Here is a 26,169-nt window from a genome sequence, read left to right as displayed (position 1 = left end):
CAGTGAGACCTTGTCTCAAAAAGAAAATATAAAACCTGTTTCAAGTACTCGCAGAAGTTGGGCGGAGAGTTAGCTCCCAGGGTTCTGTGCAGTGGATAAAGGAGGGAGAAAAAACTGGAGGAGACTGAGTAGAACTGAGAGGGTCCTGGATGGCACACTTGGTTTTCTAAGGGAATGTAGGAAGGAAAACTACCAGCCACAGCATTTGGGCACGGAGCGTTACAGATCACCTCACTGAGTCTTCCATTAACACTGAAGACCTATCATCCTAGAAAGCATAAAGGAACTGAGGCTCAACGAAGCATTAGGAACTGGACCCAAGGGACGCAGTGACAGGGCAACAGAGCAGGCCGCGGGGTCTGACTCCAGTGCTGAGCTCTTGCTGTAAGACAGTCGGAGCGCTGTAAGGTTTCCACACGGAGAGCTAGGGATGCTGCTCAGCAGCAGAGCGCTGGTCAGAGTGCTTGAGGCCCCGGGTTTGACAACAGGCACCACAAGAACAAAGGAATCTTGCCCGGTGGTGGTGGTGGCGCACACCTTTAATCCTAGCACTCGGGAGGCAGGGGCAGGCGGATCTCTGTGAGTTCGAGGCCAGCCTGGGCTACAGAGTGAGTTCCAGGACAGGTTCCAAAGCTACACAGAGAAACCCTGTCTCAAAGTAAAAAAAGAAAAGAAAAGAAAAAAGTAATCTTTAAGTGAAATTTGGAGGTCTTTTTCATTTTGTTTCCCTTTTGTACTGTTTTGTCTAAAAGAAGATAAACATGGAAAAAGCATAGTACACAGGACCCAGCTCTGTTGTGGAGTCAGAACACCATCATTCAATCTCTACGTGCTCGGTATGACCCTTCAAACAAGCTGGCTAACCTCCCTAAGCTGACCTTGTTTGTAATGCGGGGACAATAAAAACACCTACCTCATGGGTTGTTGTGGGGTTAAATGAGATAATCCATGAAAAGTGCCGTGCCCAAGGACTGGCACCTAGCAAGCACCCAATTAATGTTCCCTTAAGAGAAAACAAAGAGGGTTGGAGGGCAAGCCTGGCGGAGAGGTCAGTTAGGAGCACAGAGCAAAACTGCAAAGACAAGAAGCCGAAACACCGGAACAAAGTACAGGGTTGAAAAAGCAAACGGAAGAAAAGCCAAAACCCTACACAGCAGATAAACCAAAAATGACCAACCAGAGAACTAGCATATTTATATAGAACAGCAGTATAAAGTACAATACCAAGATACCAAGAGGTAATTATCATTAGAAAGAAGTCTTAAACAGACTGCTAGAAAATCTAAAACTATGATATAAAAACAATCTTAAAAACTAAATGAATAATTTATATAAAATATGAGAAAACCTCAAATATAAAAATATTCAACATTATTCTTTATTTTAAAAATTAAGAAAAGGCACAATTTTATTCCTATGAAGACCTTAAAATAATTATTCACAATGCTGAGAAGGCTGTGGTGGTGTTACATACCGGCATACCTCACTGGTAGGTATTTAGCAGTATATTTCCAAGACCAGAAAACTATTCTTTTTTTTAATATATTAATTTTTATTTTAAGTACATTGGTGTTTTGCCATGGGTATCAGGTTCCCTGGAACTGGGGTTACCGACAGTTGTGAGCTGCCATGTGGGTGCTAGGAATTGAACCCAGGTCCTCTGGAAGAGCAGTCAGAGTTCTTAACCACAGAGCCATCTCTCTAGCCCCAGAAAACTTTTTTTTTTTTTTTGGTTTTTCGAGACAGGGTTTCTCTGTGTAGTCCTGACTGTCCTTGATCTCGCTCTGTAGACCAGGCTGGCCTCGAACTCACAGAGATCCGCCTGGCTCTGCCTCCAGAGTGCTGGGATTAAAGGCGTGCAGCACCACCACCTGGCCAGAAAATTATTCTTAACCTGTGGTGCCAGAAATAAAGCTTTGGGTCTAAGAAGAGAAGTGAAAGGAAACAAAAGGACACTTTCACTGAAATGTTCTTTGTAATACGATTCATGAGAAACTTAGATAGAAATAAATAAATTAGAATACAACTCACTGGAGCACTGGGAAGCCACCCAAAGAGACATATAAAGCTTGTTATAGAGAAATGTATAAGAGCACTGAAAACTCTCTCTTTATACTAAGTTTTAAAAGGCAGACTATAAAATGCCAATGCTATTATTCAAAGTATTCATAACATCAAGTGTTTACAAAGAAGGTCTACAGGAGATCCTGAACGAGAGAAATGAGTCTGTTAGGACATAGAATAATATGGTTGTAATTCCCCACTGCCTTATACATGTATGTTCTACAGATAAAATTTAAAGACAACAAAATTAGGAAATAAGTATATTAGTTACAGCACACTACCTGCTATCATTTCTGAGCACCAAATGAACCCTGGGTTTTGGTACACAACATAACAGGAGAGACATGCTCACATCGCAGCTCACACAAAGATGTAGAATGTCAGTTTACCAGGCATTAGCAAGACCTTCAAATCTAGAATGATCTTATCTTATAATAACCATAGCCAAAACCAATATTAACTTTTATCCACTCAGGCCTACAAACATACTTCTAAACAATTTATTACAGGTATTTATAGTACACTATACTGAAGTCTTTACCAAAACCAAACAACAAAATAAACCTTTAATCCTCACCAAAAAAGTCCTACCCTATATGATACATACTATTATTTCTCATTAACAAATAAGGCAAACAAACTCAAAGATGATAATAGCACCAACCTGTCTAGAGATAAGAGAGAATGAAGTGTAGATTCTACTTGTATTCGTACCTCTTACAACAGTACATTTCTTTACAGTGGAAAGCATCTTTATTTTTCATGTCTCCAGTGATACCAAACTTAATACCTTTGTCTATGGGAGATACTTAACATACGATAAACAAAATATCATTTTTCTGCATTGCTATTCATCATGGTATAGAACATGAAGTCTTCTTATAAGATGCAAAGGATTCAAACTAAACTTTTCTCACCTTTAAAATCACATTCAGAAAGCATCAAATACACTACATCAGGATCCAGAGCAGAAAACATCTCTGAGATACTGGTGAAGAGTTCTTCCTGATCAATTTTTGTCTCACACTTGGAAGGAAGAGTAGTGGTTGGCTCCTCATGACTAGCAACACGGGATACGACAATTTCCTGAGAGTTTGCAGTCTTCCGAAAAGGATTGCCCCCAAGATTTTTCCTTTTCCTTGGCATTCTGACTTCCAAAACTAAAATATTGCCCTTTTTAAAAAAATTTAAAGGTTTTTGACATTTAAATCATAATTCAAAGAAAAAATTGTATTAAAAATCTTGCAAATCCAGTAGTAATAGGACCTAAAATAGAAAGCAAGTAAAAATACTCAGACTACATAGTTATATTTCCACTTCTAAGATGGAATGACATCTCTGTGTAACTCTTAAGTACCACTGACTCTGGCAGCAAGGCCAAAACACGCCAGTTTATCCCCAAAGCACTCCAGTTTTGTCAGGGTTGGACACGCTAAAAACTAAAATCACAATATAGCCTAACAGTTTTAAATAATAATGTACTGTTTTAATATCATTATTTAATCTCTTAGGCATAAAAGGGCCCATAAACATGACCAGTACACCCATTGAACACCTCTACTCAGATATCTAATAGGTATCCTAAACTCGACCTGTCCGAGACTGAGCCCCCAATCACCCCTTCAAATCGGCTCTCCTGGTTCTTCCATCTCAGTGAGTGTAACTCTAACCTTCTAGATGCTTCCAAAATCTTGGAATAACCCTTGCCGCTCGTCCAGGTGGAAAGACAACCTGGCAATGCAGTTCCTCAAATGTGCTCCCCCTCCACCCACTGCTGTCACCCCAGACTTAACATCATAGCCTTTCCACTAGATCACACTACCAGACTAACCAATCACTCCGCTTCCGTTCTTTTTCTTTCAATCGACTTAACACTGGCAGTGACAGCTAATTCACAGGCTGGGTGACACCTTCCTTCTGCTAACTGTCCCTGACTTCCCAGCTCACTCAGGATGGAGCGCCACTAAAGGAGTCCATCATGCAGACCCTTGCCATCAGGGTCCCCCATCCCCTAACCGCCCCTGACTTGCCACCTGAAGCACATTCAGCCTCCTGGCTCTTTTGCTCCTCTTCAAACGTTTCAGCCATGCTCCGACCTGGGACCCTTTACCCTCCGGCTCCCTCTACCCACTTTTCTACCAGGTATCTATAAATGGGTTTTCTCACCACCTTATTAGTACGCAAATGTGACCATATTGTGAATTCAGTACAACAAATCTTTTCATGTAGCCCAGGTGACCCTGAACTCCCTATACATCCAAGAATGACTTTGAACCTCTGATCCTCCTGCCTCCACCTCCAGTTTTATGTGGTGCCAGGATCAAACCCCGGGGCTTTGTGTATGCTAGGCAAACACTCTACTAACTGAGCTGCATCCGCACTCCCCTTAAAACCATACTTCATTTCTTCCTTGGATTTTCTTCCTACGTGTTTGTTATCTTCCAGTATGTTATTCGCTTACTGCGTTTATTTACCAATGTGTCTACTATCCTATCCCGTAGGATTAAGTTCCACAAGGGGAGGGACTTGTGGATCTGGAATACATCCACAGTCTACTTGTTTTCTCTGCTTGGATATGTCTAATAAACAGCTCCAACATATCATCTCTAAAATTAATCATCTCTTTAAAACCTCCGAAACTAAATGCCTTGATATTTTCCCCAAAATCTACCCTAGCTTGCTCCCACATTCCTCTCCCCACTTGTCCCCACTGCAGCACAGTCCCTAGAGTCTATTTTCAACATATCAGCCACAGTAATCTTCACAAAACCCAGTCAGCGTGGATCAGGATTTTACATTCAGAGTAAAAGCTCAAGTTCATTCAATGGCCTGCCTCCCTGCCAGCCTTGAAATATTCTTCCCATAAGATATAAGCATTGGTGATTCTCACTCTAAAATGTGTGTTCTCTTTTCAGGTGTCATATTCAAGAATCTCTTTCCTGACTATCCAATTCAAAGCCAACTATCCCACTCCGTCCGTCCGTCTGTCTCAATCTCCCCTTTCCAGCTAACCAACTCACTGCCCTTGACATCTTTAACATACTATAAAATTTACCTTTTCATTAAATTTGTGTCATAGCTGCCTCCACCTTCCAGTAATATGACAGCCACCAGCCACATGTGCCTAAATTTAAATTAATTAAAATTAAAGAAAATTACTTTTTATATATTATATCAGATATAAGTAGAATTTAGAGCAAAGATTATCAGAGGGCAAAAAAGAGGTCATTGTGTAATAATCAGGACTAATCCACCAGAAAAAATATAACAACACTAAATGTGTATGCATCAAAAACGTAACTACAAACAGCAAAGATAAAAACTGACAGAACTAAAAGGAAAACAAGTTTCACATTAGTCAAGATCTCAGTACCACACTATCAGAAGTCTGTAGAACAACTAGACAGTACCCAAGAATACAGAGCCCAACACCACAGACAATTAGGGATCTAGTCAACAACATTCATGGAACATTCCTCTCCACAGTGGCAGAACAGACATTCCTTCAAACACACACAGAAGTTTACCACGATAAACCATAACCTACAAGACATAACAAGTCTTAACGAGCTTCAAAGAACTGAGAGTCTGTATGCTCTCTAACTGCAAAGAAACAAACCAGAAATCAGTACGAAAGACAACAGGAGAACCTTCAAACACTTGGAACCTGAACAACATGCTTTTTTAACTGATCAATAAGTCAACAAGACCAAGTCCTGGAGCTGGGGAAGATAGTTCAATCTGAAAAAAGCTTGAGGCACCAGCATAAGGACCTGACTTCAGTCCCCAGAACCCCATAAAAAGCTAGGCATAGTATAGTTGCTTAAAATCCCAGAGCAGAGAAGGAAAGAGAAGAGAGCGCCCTGGGGCTCACTGGCCAGTGAGCCAAGCCATGAAAATGAAACCCGCAAAGACACTACACTAGTAAATTATAGGATTATCTCACTAAAGCAAACATATAGAGACAGTAACAGATACGCTGCTCTTTTTGGTCACTGTGACAAAATACTTGCAATAAACTGAGAGAGAAATTATTTATTTTGAGTCATGGTGTCGGGGTTTAGCTTCTGTCGAATGGCTCCATAGCTATGGCCCCTAGGATGAGGCAGATCAGAGAGGCATGACAGTGACAGGGAGGCTGCTTCCTGCCAGCTCCTGGAGGAGAAGGTGAGAAGTGCGGGGACAACCTTCACAGGGATGCTGCCTCCCTGCTCAGCACCTACTTCCTCCAACCAGGACCCACTTCCTGGTTTCCACCCTTTTTAATTAATGCCAAATTATGAATTGACCAGTGAACAGATCCATTGACTACATCAAAGCTGTTGTGATGCAATCACCTCTCTAAGTCCATGTCCACCAGCTAGGGACGAGGCCTTTAACACGAGAGCCCTCTGAACACTTTATATGCAAACTTCAACCACTTCAGTTACATTAGTGACATACAAATGCAAGGCACCAATTTATTACTATGACTCTTTTAATGTTTGAAAATTCAATCAATACCATTCTGGTATTAACAAAACAAAGGGAAAAAATGACACAATCAACTCACTGTGCACAGAGCACCGACCTGAAAAAAACACCCACAGGTGCTCACACTAACTCGAACAAACCGGAAGTAGAAGGAACTGATGAGGGCACTTACAATGCCTCCACTGAGCTGTAAACTGCTGACACTTTCCTTCTGCAAACAGAAAAGCAGATGCTTGCTACGCTCACTTCCTTACTACACTGTACCAGAGGTCACAGGCAGCATGCAGGCTGGAAAGGAAATAAAAGTTCTTGGGGGAAAAAGCCAGGTGTGACAGGCCAGATCTCTGTGAGTTCCAGGCCAGCCTGGTCTACATAGTGAATTCCAGGACAGCTAGGCTATGTCTCAAAAAGCCAGGAAAAAATTAAAATGTTCTAAGGAAAAGAAATACGTATACAGAACTATCATTATAGAGCACTGAATTCATCAGGTAATTTAGCAAGGTTGATGGCATGTTTTGATAACTACATTGTTGTTGTTACTATCATGTGTGCTTGAGACGTGGGGGTAGGGGTGGGTGTGCCACGGTCCACATGTGGAGTTAGTTTATCTCCCTCCACCTTACATGAGTTCCACAGATCCAATTCAGACCTTCAGGCTTGCAGAACAATGCTCCACCTATATTTCTGTATGTTAGCAACCAGTAGAAAGAGGATTTAGCTAGGAATATAGCTCAGTGGTTCATGAGGCTGCTCTGGGTTCTATCCCAAGTATCAAAGCGGGGAGGAGAAGCAGCGAGCAGAGGGAGAGGAAAAGTCAGGAAAATCTAGATCTCAAGTTCATTTCTCAGTCCTTACCTTTTCACAGCTGATCCACTCATCCTGAGATCAGTCTCCTAGAGGACACTACCACTCTCGGGGTTTTCTTATCTCTCCCCTTGAAACAATGGAGTGGCCAAGGCTTCTTCAGACCTCTTTTTGTCTGCCTCATCTACTCTTAGGTGGATTCATTCAACCTAATTGCCTAAAACCCAAGCAACATGCTAACAAATTACCATGCTCTAATTTAACAAGCAACTCTTCCTGGCTCTGACATCAAACTCTCCCCTGAGTTTGATCCTCAGCTGGTAGATCTGATGGTTGAGATGTGATGAGATCACAAGAGCTCTGACCTAATCAAGACCAACACACGGATGGATGAACAATTGGACAGTGGGCCTGGAGGTGGAACTTGTTTGGAGGAAGCAGAAGTAGGTCACTCCACCAGGTGTAACATAAAGAGTCTGTCTGGCCCTGGTTCTTCCTGTCTCCCTATCTGATTCACCCAACTCCAGGGAGAAAACTGCTCTGCTCTCCACATGCTCCAGCCATGGTTTTGTGCCTCACCCGAGCGCCCACAAGCAAAAGAGCCAGTGTGCTGATAGAAACCTCTGAAACAAGGAGCAGCAGAAATCCTTCCTCCCTTAAACTCTCTCCTCTAGTTCAGAGATACACAGTATTCAATAAACATCCAAGCCAGGCATGTGTAAATCTCAGCTAAGTATAATGCCAGTTGCTGAAAACAAAATGTAATAGTCATTTTGTTGTTGTTTTAAGACAGTATCTTACTCCACAGGCCCAACTGGCTTCCTCCTAGCAGAGTGCTGGGACTGGAAGCTGGTACCACACGAGCAGCTCCTGACTCCCTTTTCCCTCACAATTCATATCTCAAGCACTTTGCAAAACCTGCTAATTCAAAATTCAAAATATGTTTGGTAGCTGGGCACAATGGCTAACACCTTTGATCCCAGTACTCAGGAGGCAGAGGCAGGGGTATCTGTGAGTTTGAGGCCAGCCTGGTCTACGTAGTGAGTTCCAGGACAGCCAGGGCTACATAGTGAGACCCTATCTCGAAAAAACATGTAAAAAAGAAAAGGTACATTTGGTAATCCAACCAATTCTCATTATCTCCACCTGGATTAAAGATAGCACCCTCTTATCTGGACATACTTTTAAGTGTGTGGGCTCCCAATTACCTATTATTATATCATCTTTATTAAAACATAATATATGTATCATAAAATTCACTAGCTAGTGGTTCTCAACCTTCCTAATGCTATGACACTTTAATACAGTTCTTCATGTTGTGGTGACCCCAACCATAAAATTATTTTGTTGCTACCTCATAACTGTAATTTTGCTACTGTTATGAATCTTAATGTAAATATCTGTGTTTTCCAATGGTCCGTCGGAAAAGGTCATTCGATCTCCAAGGGGGTCATGATCCATGGGTTGAGAACCACTAATTTAGGGGTATTTTTCTTTCTGTTTACACCTGTGAGTGTGTGTTTGCGCTTAGTTGTCTATGTGTGTACCACACATGTGCAGGTGCCCTCAGAAGCCAGAAGAGTGTGTCAGAACTCCTTAAACTAGAGATAGAGGTGGTTGTAAACTGCACAGAATAGTGCTGGGAGCCAAACCCAGAGTCTCTGCAAGAGCAGCAAGTACTGGTAACTGCTGAGATACACCTCTGTAGCCTCTTTCTTCTTTCTAATTTATTGCTTGGGTTTTTGGTGTTTGTGGTGCAAAGGATTAAACCCAGGGCCTCACATATACTAGGCAGGTGCTCTACCACTCAGCAACTCCACTAGTCTAAAATTTACCATTGGAATTGGAAGCACACAATTCAGGTTTTTCAGTATATTTACGGAACTGTACAATTGCCACGACAACCTAATTCCAGAACATTCCTAACATAGCCTCACCCATGAGCACTCCATCCCATTCCCCACTCACCCCTGTCAACCACAAATCTGTTTATGGAGACTGCCACTCAGGGACACTGTGTAAATGGAGCCACGCAGTATGGCTTTTCATCACGTTTGCGTGCTGTTTCGCTTTACATTTTCAAACTTCACCCAAGTTATAGCCTATGACAGCAGCACTTCATTGACTTTGTTGCTAAGCAACAGGCTATGGTCCAAACACACTGTATCTTATTTAACAACTTTCCAAAGGATGGATATTTGAATACCTTTTTGATTATAATACATATTCTTACTCTAAGCATTCTTTTTTAAATATTTATTTTATGTGCATGGGTGTTTGCCTGCAAGTTCGTAAGTGTACCACATGTGTACAGTGCCCAAGGAGGCTAGAAGTCCCAGTAACTGGAATTAGAGACAGTTGTTAGCCAACATGTAGGTGCTTGGATTAATCTGAGTCCTCTGGAAGAGCAGCCAGTGCTTTTAACCACTGAGCCATCTCTCCAGCCCCCTTCTAAACCTTCCTGAATACTAGTTTTGTAGTTACATGTTTTCATATTTCTGAAAATGGAATTCTGAGTCAGATGGTAAGTGCCCTTTGAGGAACCACTGGACTATTTTTCCTGGAGGTGCGTCACTGCCATCCCCTGGCAATGTCCAAGGGCTCCAACTTCACTACACTCTCACCAGGACCCGTTACTGCTCTTCTTTTCAACTACAGCAATTTTATTTAGATTTACCTAGTCTGGCTTAATGTGTTCAAGGTTATATGTACATTACCGATTGTGGATCTTCTTTGAAGCAACGTCCATTTGCATTACTTGATCCTCTTTTTTTTTTTTTTTTTTTTTTTTTGGTTTTTTGAGACAGGGTTTCTCTGTGTAGCTTTGCCCCTTTCCTAGAACTCACTCCGTAGCCCAGGCTGGCCTGGAACTCACAGAGATCCGCCTGCCTCTGCCTCCCGAGTGCTGGGAGCTTGCTCCTTTTAAAATTGAGTTGTTTTGCCGGGCGGTGGTGGCGCACGCCTTTAATCCCAGCACTCGGGAGGCAGAGCCAGGCGGATCTCTGTGAGTTCGAGGCCAGCCTGGACTACCAAGCGAGTTCCAGGAAAAGGCACAAAGCTACACAGAGAAACCCTGTCTCGAAAAACCAAAAAAAAAAAAAAAAAATTGAGTTGTTTTACTGCTAAGCAGAAACAAGGTTCCTCATTCTACTCAGTAAGAGAGAATTTTAGGCAATGTGGTGGTCTGAATAAGAATGCACCTGCACAGGCTCAAATATTTGAATGCTGTAGTCACTAGGGAGTGGCCCGATCTGAAAAGGATTAGAGGGTTAGGAGGTGTAGACTGGGCCCAGCAGGCTGTTTCTATCCCCACCTCAGCCCCTCTCCCTCCCTGCTGGCAGATTAGGACGTAACTCTCAGCTGCTTCTCCATCACCACCCTGCCCAAAGCCATGCTCCCTGCCATGATAATGAACTAAGCCTCTGAAACTGTCAAGTTCCCGATTAAATGGTTTCTTGTATAAGAGTTGCCTTGGTCATGCTGTTTACTTACACCAACAGGACAGTGACTAAGACAGGCAGTCACTAAAAACTATGTTTTGAGATGAATGTACGAGAGGATAGCTATAGTCCAGATTACTGTGGACACAAAGCACAAGAATTACTCAAGTACAAAAGTTCAAGACCAGTATGGGCTACACAGCAAGAAATTAATTTAAAGAATAAGAGAGGTGGTAGTGGCACATACCTTTAATCTCAGCACTGGGAAGGCAGAGGCAGGAAGACAGCTCTGCATTCAAGGCCAGCCTGGTATACAGAGTTCCAGGAAAGCCAGGGCTACACAGAGGGGAAAAAAATTAAAGACTATACTTTGGATTTGTTTGTTTGTTTGTTTATTTGTTTATTGTAGCACTAGGAGTTAAACCTAGGGCCTCACGCACGCTAGACAAATGCTCTACTACTGAACTATATTCTCAGGCCTCTTTTTATTTTTCTTATTTTGAGACAGAACATCATTAAGTTTCCCAAGCTGGTCTTAAAATCACTCAAGTAGAGGGAGGCCTTGAACTTCCAATTCTCCTGCTTTGGCCACCCAAGATGCTGAAGTCAAGATTTTAGATAATATTTAAGGGAGGTTTTTTGTTTTGTTTTTTAAAATTACAATGTTAAAAAAGAAAATAAGACACAAACTAAAAATAATCTATATAGCCACCCAAATAAAACGGGATTAGAATGAGAATCAAAAAGGGCAAAGGATTATAAGTGATCCTATATTTTATACATTACTTTGTTATGTACTACTTTTACGTTTTCCAAATATAATATAATACATGAATTTTTTCAGACTGGGGGTTACTATCATCTCATACAAATGTAAATCTTATCTTCCCTCTATACTTATCCAGCTTACAAATATCTCTTTTCCTTTTTCGTGTCCAGATATATGGAAAAACATCATCATGTAAGAAGACTGAATGTACAATTGGGAAATTCTGATAAATAAAAATACAGCAGAATATCTCAACTATCCGCTTTACTTTATGTATCCAATTTACATCAGTCTCATTTATTGTACTGTAAGTGACTTATATTTCACTAATTAGTATCTAACCTCATACGTCTTGTCTTCCTTTCTCCATGAGAGCCTTTTAAAGACATGAGTTGAAGAAAGTTGTAGTTTGTTCACAAACAGACCTGTCTTAAATAAGAGAATATATTCTAAAAAGATACAGAAATAAGGATAGATAAGGTTTGATGTGCTATGGGGAAATGTGAAAAGATTGGCTTTTTCAAATAAACAATTGTTGGGCGGTGGTGGTGGTGGTGGTGGTGGTGGTGGTGGTGGTGGTGGTGGTGGTGGTGCACGCCTTTAATCCCAGCACTCAGGAGACAGAGGCAGGTGGATCTCTGTGAGTTCTAGGCCAGCCTGGTCTACAAAGCGAGTTCCAGGACAGCCAGAGCTGTCACACAAAGAAACTCTGTCTTGAAAAAACAAAAAGCAAAACAATTATTAATAACACTATAAACATAAATTTCATATATATGTACCCAAAACTTCAACCTTAATATTCAATTTTAATCGGACAATCTTTGTGTATCACAGGGCTTCACTATGTAGGTTAGCCTTGAACTTACTATGTAGACTAAGCTGGCCTTGAACTTTCATCATCCTATACCAGAGTCCTAAATGCCCCGTTTTTAAATGATTTGAAAGAGCTAAAGTACTGGGACTTGCTGACAGAGTACTCACCTAACGTACACACAACTCTGGGCTTGATGCCTGCACTACACAAAACTGGGTGTGGTGGCACATGCCTGTAATCCCAGCACTAGGGAGGCAGAGCCAGGAGCATCAGAAGTTCACTGGGCATGGTAGTACATGTCTTTAGTCCAGGCCTTCCAGAGACAGAGGCAGGCAGATCTCTCTGAGTTCTTGGACAGCCTGGTCTACAGAGCCAGTTCCAGGACAGCCAGATCTACATAGTGAGACCCTGTCTGGCAGGGGAGGAGGGGACAAAAAAAAACCAAATACATTCTTTCCTTAAGATTATGTCACCTAAAAGATGATTTCAAGCATTCTATACGGCATATACTTGTAATGCCAGCACTCAAAGCTTAGGCAGAAAGGATTGTGAACTCAAATCCAACCTGGGCTACTTAGTAAATCCTTTCTAAAAAATATGTGTACAATACGATTAAGGATAAGGTAGATACTAAAGTCTCATGGAAATACCAAGGGTATGTCACCAAAACAGACAAAATTTATAGAAAATAAAACCAATTACCTTTAACATGCACCTCCCTATCATAAAAACTACAATAACTGATAACTGAAGACATCCTGACTATCAGCAGAAGACAGAATGGTTAAATTATGGCAACAATACCCACTAAGTATTACACAGCAATTAAAAATAGAGTATTCTGGAGACACCCCGTTATGGCTGAGCCAGGGGCTGGGCAGCATTCGGCCCTCGTTCCAGGAACAGGCAAGGTATACCTCTCTACAACCCTCCAACGCTTCCTGCACTCCTTTCCTACTGCAATATTCATCTTGCCTGTTTCAGGGCTCTCCACTGTTAGTTCACTAACTTGTATTTGCTGTAATATTTTTAAACATGTTTTAGACATGATCCGTCTTCTCCGTCACTGTCCCGCAGAATCCACAGTGCTGACCCACAAAAAGCTCATTTTCATCTTCAACACTGGGAAGGCACTGTAGCACGTCACACAGAGCACTATGCTCCCTACACCACCTTCGACGGAACCTGGAGAAATTGATTGACCAGGGTATCCACACCAAAAGTGACTTTCAGTTTCATCTGGAGATGCTGATCTTCCTGATGAGCATATTTTTTTTGAGAACATGGATCATGACCTAAAGCTCTTAACATGGTTCCGTACATAAGACAGACATATGAAAGATATGTGTAGATGGCTAACAATGAGTAAAATATGAAAGATCAAGACGAGAAATTTTAGGGATAGAGAGACTAAAACACTCATTAAATGGAAAAACTGGGGGCATAATACAGTTGTCAAAGTCAACACTGTTTTACAACATCAACAACACCAGCTCTTCCATATAGTCTAGTAACAAAAATTTCTGATATCTGCTTTCTCATGATTTTTCTCTTAATGGCTCAAATAAGTAAATGGAAGCTTGAAAACTCACATGTAAATATTCATCCCCTATGGTTTTAGTAGTACTTACTGTCTGGCTGGCACTGACAATACCAATGTGCTTAGGAAGGCCACAGTCGACATCTGCAACTCTAAAGCTGTCTTCTTACTAGAAAATATAATAAAATGAAATGTTAAATATACTTAAAAGGCACATTCATATCAAATTACAATCTTTTGGGGGGCATGGGGTATCACTATATAGCTCCCAAACTTATTCTAGGCTGTCCTGGAATTCAGAGATCCATCTGCCTCTGTCTCCCAAGTGCTGGGATTAAAAGCATGTGTGTGCCACCATGCCCAGCATTCAATTATAATTTTAAATGAATAAAAATCCAAAAAAGAACAGGGCGGTGGTGGTGCACGCCTTTAATCCCAGCACTTGGGAGGCAGAGGCAGGCAGATCTCTGAGTCTGAGGCCAGCCTGGGCTACAGAGTGAGTTACAGGACGGCCAGAGCTGTTTGTTACACCGAGAAAGCAGGCAGGCCCCCCACTCCGGAAAAAAAATCCAAAAGAGATCGAACATTTAGAAGTACATGATATTGTCAATAGAAAGCTATAGAAAACATAAAGACCTCACTTGACACCACTGGAAGTGACTATGACACTTTGACAATATTTTTATAAAGAGAAAGAACTAAGCATTTATTCCTCTAAGTAGAATACTCTCCCAGATTATCAGTGAAGAGCAAACAGCAGTCAGGGATTCACTCTGCTTGTTTTAGTTTGAGCTGAATAGTCCTTGGATCAGGTAATGGTCTTGACTGCCCTTTCCCCATCCCTAATCCAAGGACTTAGCTTCCCTTCTCTGGCTGCTCGTCTATCCTCGCTCTGGCTAGCCACTGTCCAGCCTGCCCCCAGGCCTACCCCTGACTACTGTCTTTACATTAGTCAAGACACTGAAAACAAAATGAGAAAAAAAAAATCAATTTTTTTAATGTGTGGCAGTTTTCACTTTAAAAAATTAATTTTGCCTTTAGTTTCATTTTTATGTGTGTGAGTGTTTTTCCTGCATGTATGTCTGTCTACCACATGAATGCCTGTGGCCCACAGAGACTAGAAGAGGGCATCAGATCCCCTGAAACTGGAGTTACAGATTGTTGTGAGCTGCTGTGTGAGTGCTGTAAACAGAACCTAGGTCCTCTGCAAGATAAATTAAAAAAAAAAAAAACCTAAAAGAAAAATTCACTAATCAATACTAAAACCCATTGTTAGGTGAAAGGCTGATAGAACTTGACCTTGTACAGCCAGGTGTGGTGGTCCACGCCTGTAATCACAGCACACAAGAGATGAAGGCAGAGTTCATAGCAAGTTTAGACCAGCCTGGGCTACAGAGTGAGACTATCTCAATCTTTATCCACAAAAAAGGAGGAGAGGTGTTAAAATGACAGAATGATACATTTCATTTTAGGCACTATTTATCATAACGTTCTTTCAAGTGGCTCAGTGGTAGTGTTTACCTAGCATGTACAAGGCCTGTGTTTGATCTCCATTACCACAAAACTCAAAAAACTTAGGAGTACCAGGGTTTTGAATAGAAAATATCCCCCATGGGCTCACATGTTGAAGGGCTGGTCCCCAGCTGGTGCTATTTTGGGGAGGTGGTAGAAACTTTAGGAAGCAGGTTACTGGAGACATGAAGGGTATCTTGTCTCTAGGCGCCTCTCCATCTCTTTCTGCCTCCTGACTGATATGAAGTGAGCAACTATGTTTGGCCCCATACTGCAGCCACCTTATGCCGGGTCTCATCATAGGCCACAGCAACTGGGCCAGCTAAAACCTTGGAAACCACAAGCCAAACATAATAAATCCTTCCTCCCTATTCCCAATGGTCCTCTGGAAGCCAGACACACTATACATCTGTAATCCAGGCACTCAGAGACAGAGGCAAGAGGATCACTGCAAGTTTGAAGCCAAAATGCTCGAAAGAGTCCTAGACAAGCCAGGGGGCTACATAGTCAGACCCTATCTCCAGAAACTTTTATTAAAGAGAGCTCTTCCACACAGAGGCAGCCCACTGCCGCCTCAAGAGTGCCGACTGCTCTCACCTGACTTCATCTCCTCTCATGAGGCACTGTGTGACCCTCTATCACAAGAAGTAGTCCAGTGTGAGCCTTCAATCGTTTGGGTTTTTTATGTGTATGAGTGTTTTGTCTATATGCATGTCTATGTACCACAGGAATGTCTGATGCCCACAGAGACCCAAAGAGGGCACTGGATCTCCTGGAACTGGAGTCATAGATGGTTATAAGCCGCTGTGTGGGTTCTGGTAATTGAACCTAGGTCCTCTGGAAGAGTAGCCAATATTCTTAACCACTGAGCCATCTTTCCAGCCCCAACATTATAATTTGAAAGACCACATTCATATACCTTTTTCTTTTTCTTTTTTTTTTTTTTTTTTTTTTTGGTTTTTCAAGACAAGGTTTCTCTGTGTAATCCTGACCATCCTGGAACTTTCTCTGTAGACCAGGCTGGCCTCATATACCTTTTATTCCAGTATATTGTTCAGAATTTCAGAATAGTTCTACCATTGTCTATTTTATTATTCACTGTTGTTGTTCATCTCTTGCTGTGCCTAATTCATAAATTACACTTTATTGTAGGTATGTCTATACATAAGAAGACATGCTAGGAAGTATTCTACCAGGGCCAGACCTCCAGTCCAAGGCTTTTTTTCTTGAACAATATGTATTATTTCTACATGGGTATCTGTAGTTATACTTCCACTCAGGCTTTTGTTTATGTATTTTTATTTGTAGTGGTACTGAGGACTGAACCTGGAACTTAGATATGTACTCTTGTTCCCTCTCCGTCTCCCTCTCTGACAAAGTTTTATGTAGTTCAGGCTGGCCTAAAACTTGCTAAGTAGCAGACAGGCTCTTCCTGCCTCCACCTCGCAAGTGCTAGAAGGGATTCCACACGCATGTCATAAGGCCCTGCCTCTGGTCAGATTCCTAATGTACTACATCTCAGAGTTTATGTTTCACAATGCATTGTTTACACCTCTGCCTTCAGGAATATTCTCAATCTCATAAAGTACTTCCACTCCCCAATTGCTCAAGCCTTCTAGTTAGCAAAAATAACCCTTGATTTCTTTTTTTTTTTCTTTGTGTAGCCATGGCTGTCCCGGGACTAGCCCTGCAGACCAGGCTGGCCTCCACCTCCAGAGTGCTGGGATTAAAGGCCTAAGCGGTACCTGCCACCCTGCGGTTCCTCACTTTCAGGACTGTGACCCTCTTTGAAGCCGTCATCTAACGTTACCCTCTCTCGTACAGACGTACTCTGATTTCTTCCGCCTCAAACCACATCTCCAACTTCTTGCTTTCTCCTGTCCTTCTTTTAAGGTTTTTTCCTATTTTTGTTTATTTCATGTGCACATATGATGCATGGATGTGGGTGTATGCATTCCATGCTGTACAATCTTACAGCAATCTATTCTCTTTTCCCATCATATAAGATCTGGGTACTAAACTCAAGTCATCAGCCTCGACAGAAGCGCCTTCACCCCCTAAACCATCTTGCTGGTCCCTTTCTTCTTATTCATCCATTATTTATTCCCCAATTAGACTTTGAGATGATATTTTATATACAACAAAACATCAGAAGAGTGCTTTGTGCATGGGACCTTTTAATAAACATAACACATCCACAGGTTGGTATGATCTGAGGTTTCCCCAGTGCATGATGGGATTGCTCCACTTGTTTCTTTAGCTAGCACTCAGTCTCATTCACAGACTTCTCTCCTGCTCACAGGTCTCCTGCCACTGTTCCTCCTGGGTTGTGTCACATCACCAGCCTTCTGTTCTACCACTCACTCTGTCTAGGTTCATCCAAGCTCACAGCTTCAACAGCTATAACTGACTCTATTAAGGAATTCTCTCTCAAATGCTATAGTTAATTACCACATGAATATTCTATGGGTACTTCAACGTAAAAGATTTTTCACGATTCTATGGCTTTCAACATCAAGTTCCACTTCCTTGGTAATGCATTCAAGGACTTTTATGACCCGGCCCCTCACCTTAACAAGGCATCTCTTCCCCCAGTTCACGTATTCTCTATTCCATCTGTATCTGCACACTTGCTTCTATCAGGAGGTGAGCCAGTACCACGTACCTCTGCCTCAGACATGCTCAACCCAGAGGTCCCTCTACATCACCCCACCAAAGCAATACTTCCTAGCTCAATTAACTTTCTTTTTTTTTTTTAAGATTTATTTATTATGTATACAGTGTTCTGCCTGTATGCCAGAAGAGGGTGTCAGATCTCACTACAGATGGTTGTGAGCCACCATGTGGTTGCTGGGAATTGAACTCAGGACCTCTGCAAGAACAGCCAGTGCTCTTAACCTCTGAGCCATCTCTCCAGCTCCTCAATTAACTTTCTTTCAGAAAAGTCATCCACTCTGAGTTCAACTCAACTCCCACTGCATCCTAGGCACACCTTTACCTTGACACCTTTGTATTTACTTTAGACTATTATTATGAAAGCAGATATGTGTATTATTTAGCAAACAAAAACTCCATAAATATCCTATATGCTAGTATAAGCCAAAAACACTGCTAGTTCCTTTAAAACAGTAGACTTACCATTTCAGCACCTGGAATACTCAGGTCCATAATACAGAGCATCTCTTTCCGACAAATAAAGCACCTACAAAAACAAATTCACAATTCATAATGAGACAAGGAACTAAGAATGGCAACGGACATTCTTTACATCTGCCCAGAACTCCTTCCTCATCCCCTACTCTATCGGGGGTCAGCTTCCTGTCAGAGAACACAGGCTATGTAAGTGTCATCAAATCACACAGAGCGCCACTAACATGAGACTCTAAGTAAACAAGCCTGTGCAGATAGGAACCAGGTCCATCCTTAGCACAAGGCGAAATGAAGCCCACAGGCATTTTAAGTACAGGAAAGGCCCAGCTACGGTCAAGTCCCCACCCTTATGGCCACCTTCATCAGACAATTTCTATTATATTGTCATATAAGCCAATAACACCCACCCCCACAGGCCACTTCCAGAATTTGAACTCCAAAATGCCTAACGAATAACAAAAAACCGAATAGATGGAAATTAGATGTCAAAGAATATTTTACATTCAGGCTTAGAAAATGTTCATCTATCAGAACCAATGTCTCTGTTCTTTCTCTACTAAGTGAGCTCCCAAATTACTATTTAATTGCTTTTTTATTATATTTCAATGCAACTCAGATCCTATTTTTTTAGACATTTTGTTATACCTTAAACCAGTGCATGGTGAGATGACAAGTAAACAAGCAATTACAGTGTGACTGAGAGAACACGGAGTACCGAGGAAACACGGGCTTGTGTTACCCAGTCTGTGTCAAAGAGATCCTCAGTAGACTATCGCCCACACTGAGACAGGGCAGACAAGTCTGACTTAGCAAACCAAAGTGGAGGTAACCAGGGAAGTAAGGAGACATTCAAGACAGACACAGGCTTCTGGAACAATGCCTAGATTTAAAGAACTCAGCGTGGTGAAGGAAAAGTGAGAGTCTGCCTCGCTCACTGAGGGGAAGGGAAGGCACAGGAGGAGGAAGTGATTCTGAAGTCAAATCCTAAGGATCCTGAAAGTCAAATCTAGCTCACGAGCATTGAAGAGGAAAAAGTAAAAAATCCCACAACCAGCCGGGCGGTGGTGTCACACGCCTTTAATCCCAGCACTCGGGAGGCAGAGGCAGGCGGATCTCTGTGAGTTCAAGGCCAGCCTGATCTCCAAAGCGAGTTCCAGAAAAGGCGCAAAGCTACACAGAGAAACCCTGTCTTGAAGAAAAAATAAAATAAAATAAAATAAACCCCACAACCAGCAAGGCAGTGGTGGCGCACACCTCTATTCTCAGCCCTCAGGAGGCAGAGGCAGGCAGATCTCTGAGTTCGAGGCCAGCCTGGTCTACAGAGTGAGTTCCAGGACAGCCAATGCTACACAGAGAAACCCATCTCCAAAAAAACAAAAACTAAAAACAAAACAAAAAAATCCCACAACCAAGTTACCTGCTCAGCTCAAATGTGTCAGAACGACAACTCTGGCTACAGTGTAAACACACAAAAACCAACGGAAGGCCAGTGAAGAAGCCATTAAAGCACTCAGGCTGAGATGATGCTAACCGGAGAACACAACTGTAACATTAAGGATAATATATCCAAGAGATTATCGGAGAAGTAATCTAATGAGGCTCGGCAATGGATCACAAGTAAAATGAAAAGGAATGCAAGGAAGAGCTTCTCTTTCTGCCAAGGAGTGTACACACCTATGCACTACCTAGTTTAATCTTCCCAGAGAGATGAGATGGAAAAGGGACAGTTTGGTCTGAAGATGGGACAGCTGCTGATGACTACAGCTTTGGAATATGCAGAGTATGAATCACCTGAAAGAATAGCCAATGGGCATGTCACTAAGACAGATGTCCAGTTACCGGAAAAGAGCTCTGGGTAAAGAGTTACACAATTATCAGTACATACAAGGTAAAAGCAGAAAATCCTGGCCAGATGGTGATGGAGCACGTCTTTAATCCCAGCACTTGGGAGGCAGAGGCAGGCATATCTCTGTGAGTTTGAAGTCAGTCTGGTCTACAAAGTGAGTTCCAGGACAGCCAGGGCTGCTACACAGAGAAACTCTGTCTGGGGAATTAAACAAACAAAAAAAAAAAGTATCTGTCATTCATACTAAAAGTTATTTAATACCCACATTCTTTTTTTTTTTCTCTTTTTTTTTTTTTTTGGTTTTTCGAGACAGGGTTTCTCTGTGTAGCTTTGCGTCTTTCCTGGAACTCACCTGGTAGCCCAGGCTGGCCTCGAACTCACAGAGATCCGCCTGGCTCTGCCTCCCGAGTGCTGTAATACCCACATTCTTTTTAGGGCAGTGGTTCTCAACCTGTAGGTCGCATATAAAATACCCTACATATTAGATATTTACATTAAAATTCATAACAGTAGCAAAATTACAGTTATGAAGTAGCAACAAAATAATTTTATGCGCTGGGTGGTGGTGGCGGCGGCGGCGGCGGCGGCGGCGGCGGCGGCGGCGGCGGCGGCGCACGCCTGTAATCCCAGCACTCGGGAGGCAGAGGCAGGTGGATCTCTGTGAGTTCGAGGCCAGCCTGGTCTACAGAGCTAGTCCAGGATAGGCTCCAAAGTTACAGAGAAACCTGGTCTAAAAAAAAAAAAATTTATGCTTGGAGGGGGGCAGGTCACCATAACATAAATACTGCATTAAAGGGTCACAGCATTAGGAAGGTTGAGAACCACTGATCTAGGGTGTTGGGAATGGTATTAAGCCCAAAATACTAAGATTCAATGCCAGCCTTCCAGCACTCTCTAGTCTACGGAGGACTGTTACTCAGTACAGTAGTGTGGGGCGGAAATGAAGATAACTTTACCGTAAATACCATCTACATCCCAAAGCTGTGTCAGCAGAATGGGGGAGGGGGGTGGAAACGAAGGGTTATTGTTGCTGTTTGGGGTTTTTGTTTTGTTTTGTTTTTGAGATAGGATCTCACTATACAGCCCTAGCTAACCTCAAAATCACTGTGCAAACCAGGCTGGCCTTGAACTTGCAGTGACCCCCTGCCTCTGTCTCCCCAGTTCTAGGATAACAGACTAGAGACCTTGCCCATCTAGAAGAGGAATTTTTAGTGCCCACTTTGAAATAACAGCAAAAAACCAAGTACTATTCATATCAATCTCCCAAACTCATTCCTCAATTTAATTAACAGAAAGCACTTATTAAATATCTTATTTAAAAGATATGGATTGGGGATCAGGCATGGTGGTGCATGTCTTTAATCCTAGCACATGGGAGGCAGAGGCAGGGGAATCTTTGTGAACTTGAGGCCACCTGGACAGCTGAGTTCCAGGACAGCCGGGGGCTATGTAGAGAGAGACAGTCTCAAAAAATAATAAGATAAAATTTAATAACCAGCTTACTGCCTTTCTTCCTCAAGCCCTCTCCTCATTGTTCTCTTTTTTTAAATGTATGTGGATGTCTCGCCTGTGTGTATGTCTGCACACCACATGTATACTTGGTACCTATGGAGGCGAAAGGAAGATGTCAGGTCTCCTGGGACTAGAGTTACAGACTGCTGAGCAGCCATGTGGGTGCTGGGAATCAAACCCAGGTCCTCTGGAAGAGGAGCCAGTGCTCTTAACTGCTGAGCTATCTCTCCAACGTCCTTTTCTGGCTTTTTGAGGTAGGATTTCTAGCTCAGACTGGCCTGGAACTCATTATGTAGCCCAGGCTAACCCTGAACTTATTTGTGGCAGTCTTCCTGCCTCAGCTTCCCAAGTCCTGAGATGACAGGTGAGAACCACCACTCTTGGCTTATTTCTGGTTTAGAAGTCCTATTTTAATTACATTTAAGTTCTGAAAGAATTCTTTCTAGACTTTAGACTTCTCACTGTGGTTCTTTTTATCATCTATTGGGGCTTTGGCAGGTCCACATTTAATACAAAGCAGCTTTAACAAGAATAAGACCCAAGACCATCCTCAGCCACATACTAAATTCAAGGTCAGTCAAGGCTACACAACACTGTGTCAAAAAAATAAAAGGGTAGAAACCAACAAGCCATACTTAAAACAATGACCTGTCGACCCCCAGCCTAGGAAGTTTTAGTGAACCTGGCCCACACTAACCAGCTTCAGTAGGAGCAACAATGTGGAATTTCTGACTAGTTATTCATTGATTAGTAGTCATGAAAATCCAGCTGACTCATCAATTTAATGTCTCAAAGAAATCAATGAAGTACTCTTTTAATCTGTTAAGTTCTATGTGTTCAGATAGAATCGATTAACTGTAGTCTAGGTGTACTAATCATCACTAGAAGGCAATGAGCTCTGAGCTCTGGGACAAGGAGGAAAGTACTCCCAGCTTTCATAAGGCCTTCCTTCTAACCACCGCAAAACCTACCCTAGGCTGAAGACCTCTGTGAGGACAGGCAGGAGGATACAACTAAATCCAATAACCAAAATCCTTAACCATTTAAAAATATGTATCCTTATACATGGGAAACGAAAATGTCAGAGGGAAAAATGTCCAGGTGAGGCTCCAGTACATCTTATTTCATCCACATAAGACATATTTGCACATGTTGGCATTTGACCCTACAATCAATGACATGTAGGAGGCCAACCTGTAGGAAGTTCCAGGCCAGCCAAGGTTATAGATGGAGACCCTATCTCAAAAAATAAAATGAAGCTTCCTTTGTATATCAAAAGGCAAGGATAATCAGGATTAATAATGAAGGTTTAAAAAGAGACATTTAAAAAAATACATCTACAATGATAGTAGTTAGCCTCTAATTGTGTACAAGATACACGCCTTTACCACAACATGCTGTTTTTCTATGAAGTTCAGTACTGCCACTGTTTCCCCTTCACGGCGACTAAAGCCAACAGGTGCACAGACCCGCTGAGTACAGTACTGTGTGCTGATTTGCAGGAAAGGCAGGTCTACTAAGCCTTTTCAGGATGGGTTGCTTTGTTGTTGCTGTTTGTTGTTTGTTGTTGTTGTTTTCCTCGTTAACTAAATCGCGATCTCTCTGCAGAGAAGCAGCAGCCATTTCTTTCTCATTCTTGCCCCCATCGCCACCACTGTAGCCCCCCATCCTCAGAGAACATTTAAATAATGCGTTGGCATAGTAACGGAAAATAGACTTCATTTCTGACCCTTAAGAACAACAACAACAAAGATCGGCTGAAAGAAAACTGAACCACACCTGTCAAGGCACAAAACGCATGTTCGTATTTCTTAAAATACGTAAGAATTATCTCTGCGGAAACTGAACCACAGGAGTTCAAAGGAGTTGCAGTTCGAGAGCTAATGTGAAAGACAACAGTGGAAGTGATCTTTTTTAAAGGGCTGAAAAGGCGGTCATTGTTATCAAAGGACAACGTATTGAAATAAATAAATAAGTGGGAACGGAGAGGCGGCGGCAAATCAGTCATTGTTTTCTAAAAGGCCAGGTTATCTGCGGGATTTTCTCCTCGGAGCTCAACCAATCCCCACCTTTTCTGAGTTAACCAGTCTCCAGGCAAGCCGCGCTTCCTGATTGGCTCGGAGGGATCGAGTAGAAAAAGCAGCCAATCCTTCCCCAAGTCAGAACTGTGCTATGGAGACATTACAACCACTGCATGGCAAGAATGTGTACAAACCTGTCGGTGCCGCGAATCTCGGCTGCTACCCCTAAAGATAGTTGCGGAAGGAATCTCTAAAGCCAGCGGGGCCCCCTAGCTCAGAGGTGGCTTCGACTTAAAAAAAAAAAACCCCTCGGGCTCTCTTTTCTGGGGGAATCGAAGTGTCGTAACCAAAAGCGCATACGGGATAAACTCTGCCCTCGGTATGACTCATTCTCTCGCAGCCCGGTATCCAGAGAGCTCGCACTGGGTCCGGGAGAGCGGGAAGGAAAGTTAGGGGTGGGAAAGGGGCCAGGGTGGCAGGCGCACACGCCCGGAGGGAGGCAAGCGTGCCGGGGGTAGAGCGAGCGAGCGAGCGAGCGTGCGTGCGTGTGCGTGTGTGTGTGTGTGTGTGTGTGTGTGTGTGTGTGGTTTGGAAGGGTAGTAAATAAACACCTCTACTAGCACTACGTGCCCGGGCAGGCGGCCCAAGTTCCCAGAAGGCTCGGCCTGGGAAAACGGCGGAAGGCTCGCGGGGGCGCGAGGTCAAGTCGGGGCGAGGAGGCACCGGGAGAGCCCCGGGGGCGGGAGGGGTGTGTCGCGGCCTGGAGGCCCGCCAGGCGCTGGAGGCCCGGGAAGCCGCGGCCGCGGCGCCCGCCCGCCCGCCCGCCTTCCCCCGGCTCCCCCGGGCCGCGCGCCAGGGCCCGCCTCCCGCGACGCCTCACTCCCCTTCCGCCCGGCGCCCGGCCCGCGCTTGCCCGGGTCTCCGCGTCGCTCGCCGCCCGCCCGCCCGCCCGCCCGCCTCCGGCCCTCTCCTCCGGGGCTCCGCGTTCCCGGGATCTCCCCCCCCCACACACACACACACACTCCAACCCCGCGCGCGCAACCTCTCCATCCTCTTCTTCCTCGCTTGGCTCCCCCTTCTCCCCGGGTCCCGTCGCCTGCTTCTCCTGCCCCCCCCCCGGCCCCCCGCCGCCGCCGCAACAACTCTCCGTCTTTACCTGCTCCGGGGAGCGGGCCGTCGAGGGCCCCGGGGGGGGGGCCGCGTCGTCGAGGGAGCGCCGCGGGTCCGCAACCCTTTCCCGCCGCTGCTGCTGCTGCTGCTGCGCTCTCCGGCGCGGCGCGGCGCGGGGCTGGCGAGCAGCTGTGGCCGCGGGGAGGGAGGGCGGTGTGGCGGGGGGGGGGGAGAAGAGACGCAGCGAGCGAGGGAACGAGCGTGCGGAGCGGGGACACACTGCCGCTCTCCGTCCGACCCGGGAAGAGCAGCAGCCTCTCCGGAGCCCGCCGCCGCCGCCGCCGCCGCGAGAGGGCGGGTGGGCGGCCGCGTGGGGAGGGGTCTCGCGGCCGCCGCAATGGCTGCCACGTAGCCAGGTGGATCGCCGCCCTCCGCCCCCGCCCCGGCTCGGGGCCGTGACCTCGGTCACTCCGTCCCCCACCCCACCCCACCCTACCCCCGGGCTCCCTCCAGGGTGCGTCGGCCCACGCACGCCCCAAGGACCGGCCCGGCGACCCGAGCCCACCGGTGCTGGCCACTCGCGGGCTCCCTTAAGGGAAGCGAGTCCCGGGCCCGGCGGGCGGAGGGGCGGGCGGAGCAGCCTGGGACCCGCGGAGGGTCCCCGCGCCCCGGGGCTCTCCCGGAAGCTTGCGGCGCGCTTCCCTCGTCCCCTCGGGCTCTGGGCAAAAAAAAAAAGGCGGGCGCGGGTCCCTTTGGCGGGACCGCGGGGCCCGCTTAGTGCTGGTCCCGGGGCGCCGCGACCGGGTCAAAGCCCTCACCTCTCTCCCCGAACCCGCAAAAGCACAAACAAGGTCGTTTTTTTTGGCCCGGGCGGCGAGGGAGGAACTGGGAGCTGGGGCGGGCCGGGCTGCAGCTGCGAGGTCGGCGGGGCGAGGCGATGGGGCCCGCGGGGGCCCCACGGGGGCCCCCCGCTCGCTCGGGGCAGGCAGGCGGAGGCGCCCCCGCGGGGAAACAAAGGGCCCGCGGCCGCAGCGACCCGGGCGGAGGCTGCCGGCCGCTACCCGGCCCGCGCCGCCAACGTGCGGTCGGAACACGCTGGCCCGAGCCCAGGGCA

At 44.6% G+C, this 26,169-nt stretch overlaps 1 protein-coding gene across 11 annotated transcripts in view; it reads right to left on the bottom strand.

The window, feature by feature from the left end:
* N4bp2 (NEDD4 binding protein 2) overlaps window positions 1-25,892 on the bottom strand; it is a 72,169-nt gene extending 46,277 nt beyond the window's left edge. For 2 of the 11 annotated variants that reach the window (XM_052735007.1, XM_052735013.1), the window contains exons 1-5: window positions 25,102-25,224; window positions 18,555-18,618; window positions 13,996-14,073; window positions 5,120-5,188; window positions 2,982-3,330 (exon numbers count right to left, since the gene is read on the bottom strand). In XM_052735007.1, the coding sequence (XP_052590967.1) occupies window positions 2,982-3,210 (229 nt within the window). In that variant the 5' untranslated portion in view covers window positions 3,211-3,330; window positions 5,120-5,188; window positions 13,996-14,073; window positions 18,555-18,618; window positions 25,102-25,224. The other 9 variants (XM_052735010.1, XM_052735009.1, XM_052735011.1 and 6 more) reach the window with 9 other exon arrangements.
* Window positions 25,893-26,169: the final 277 nt, after the last annotated feature.

This window comes from Peromyscus californicus, unplaced genomic scaffold, assembly GCF_007827085.1.
Source record: "Peromyscus californicus insignis strain IS unplaced genomic scaffold, ASM782708v3 Scaffold_13__1_contigs__length_99412109, whole genome shotgun sequence".
NCBI classification, from domain to species: domain Eukaryota; kingdom Metazoa; phylum Chordata; class Mammalia; order Rodentia; family Cricetidae; genus Peromyscus; species Peromyscus californicus.
Note: the sequence above shows the minus strand (reverse complement) of the source record. Positions and strands in the feature narration are given on the sequence as shown.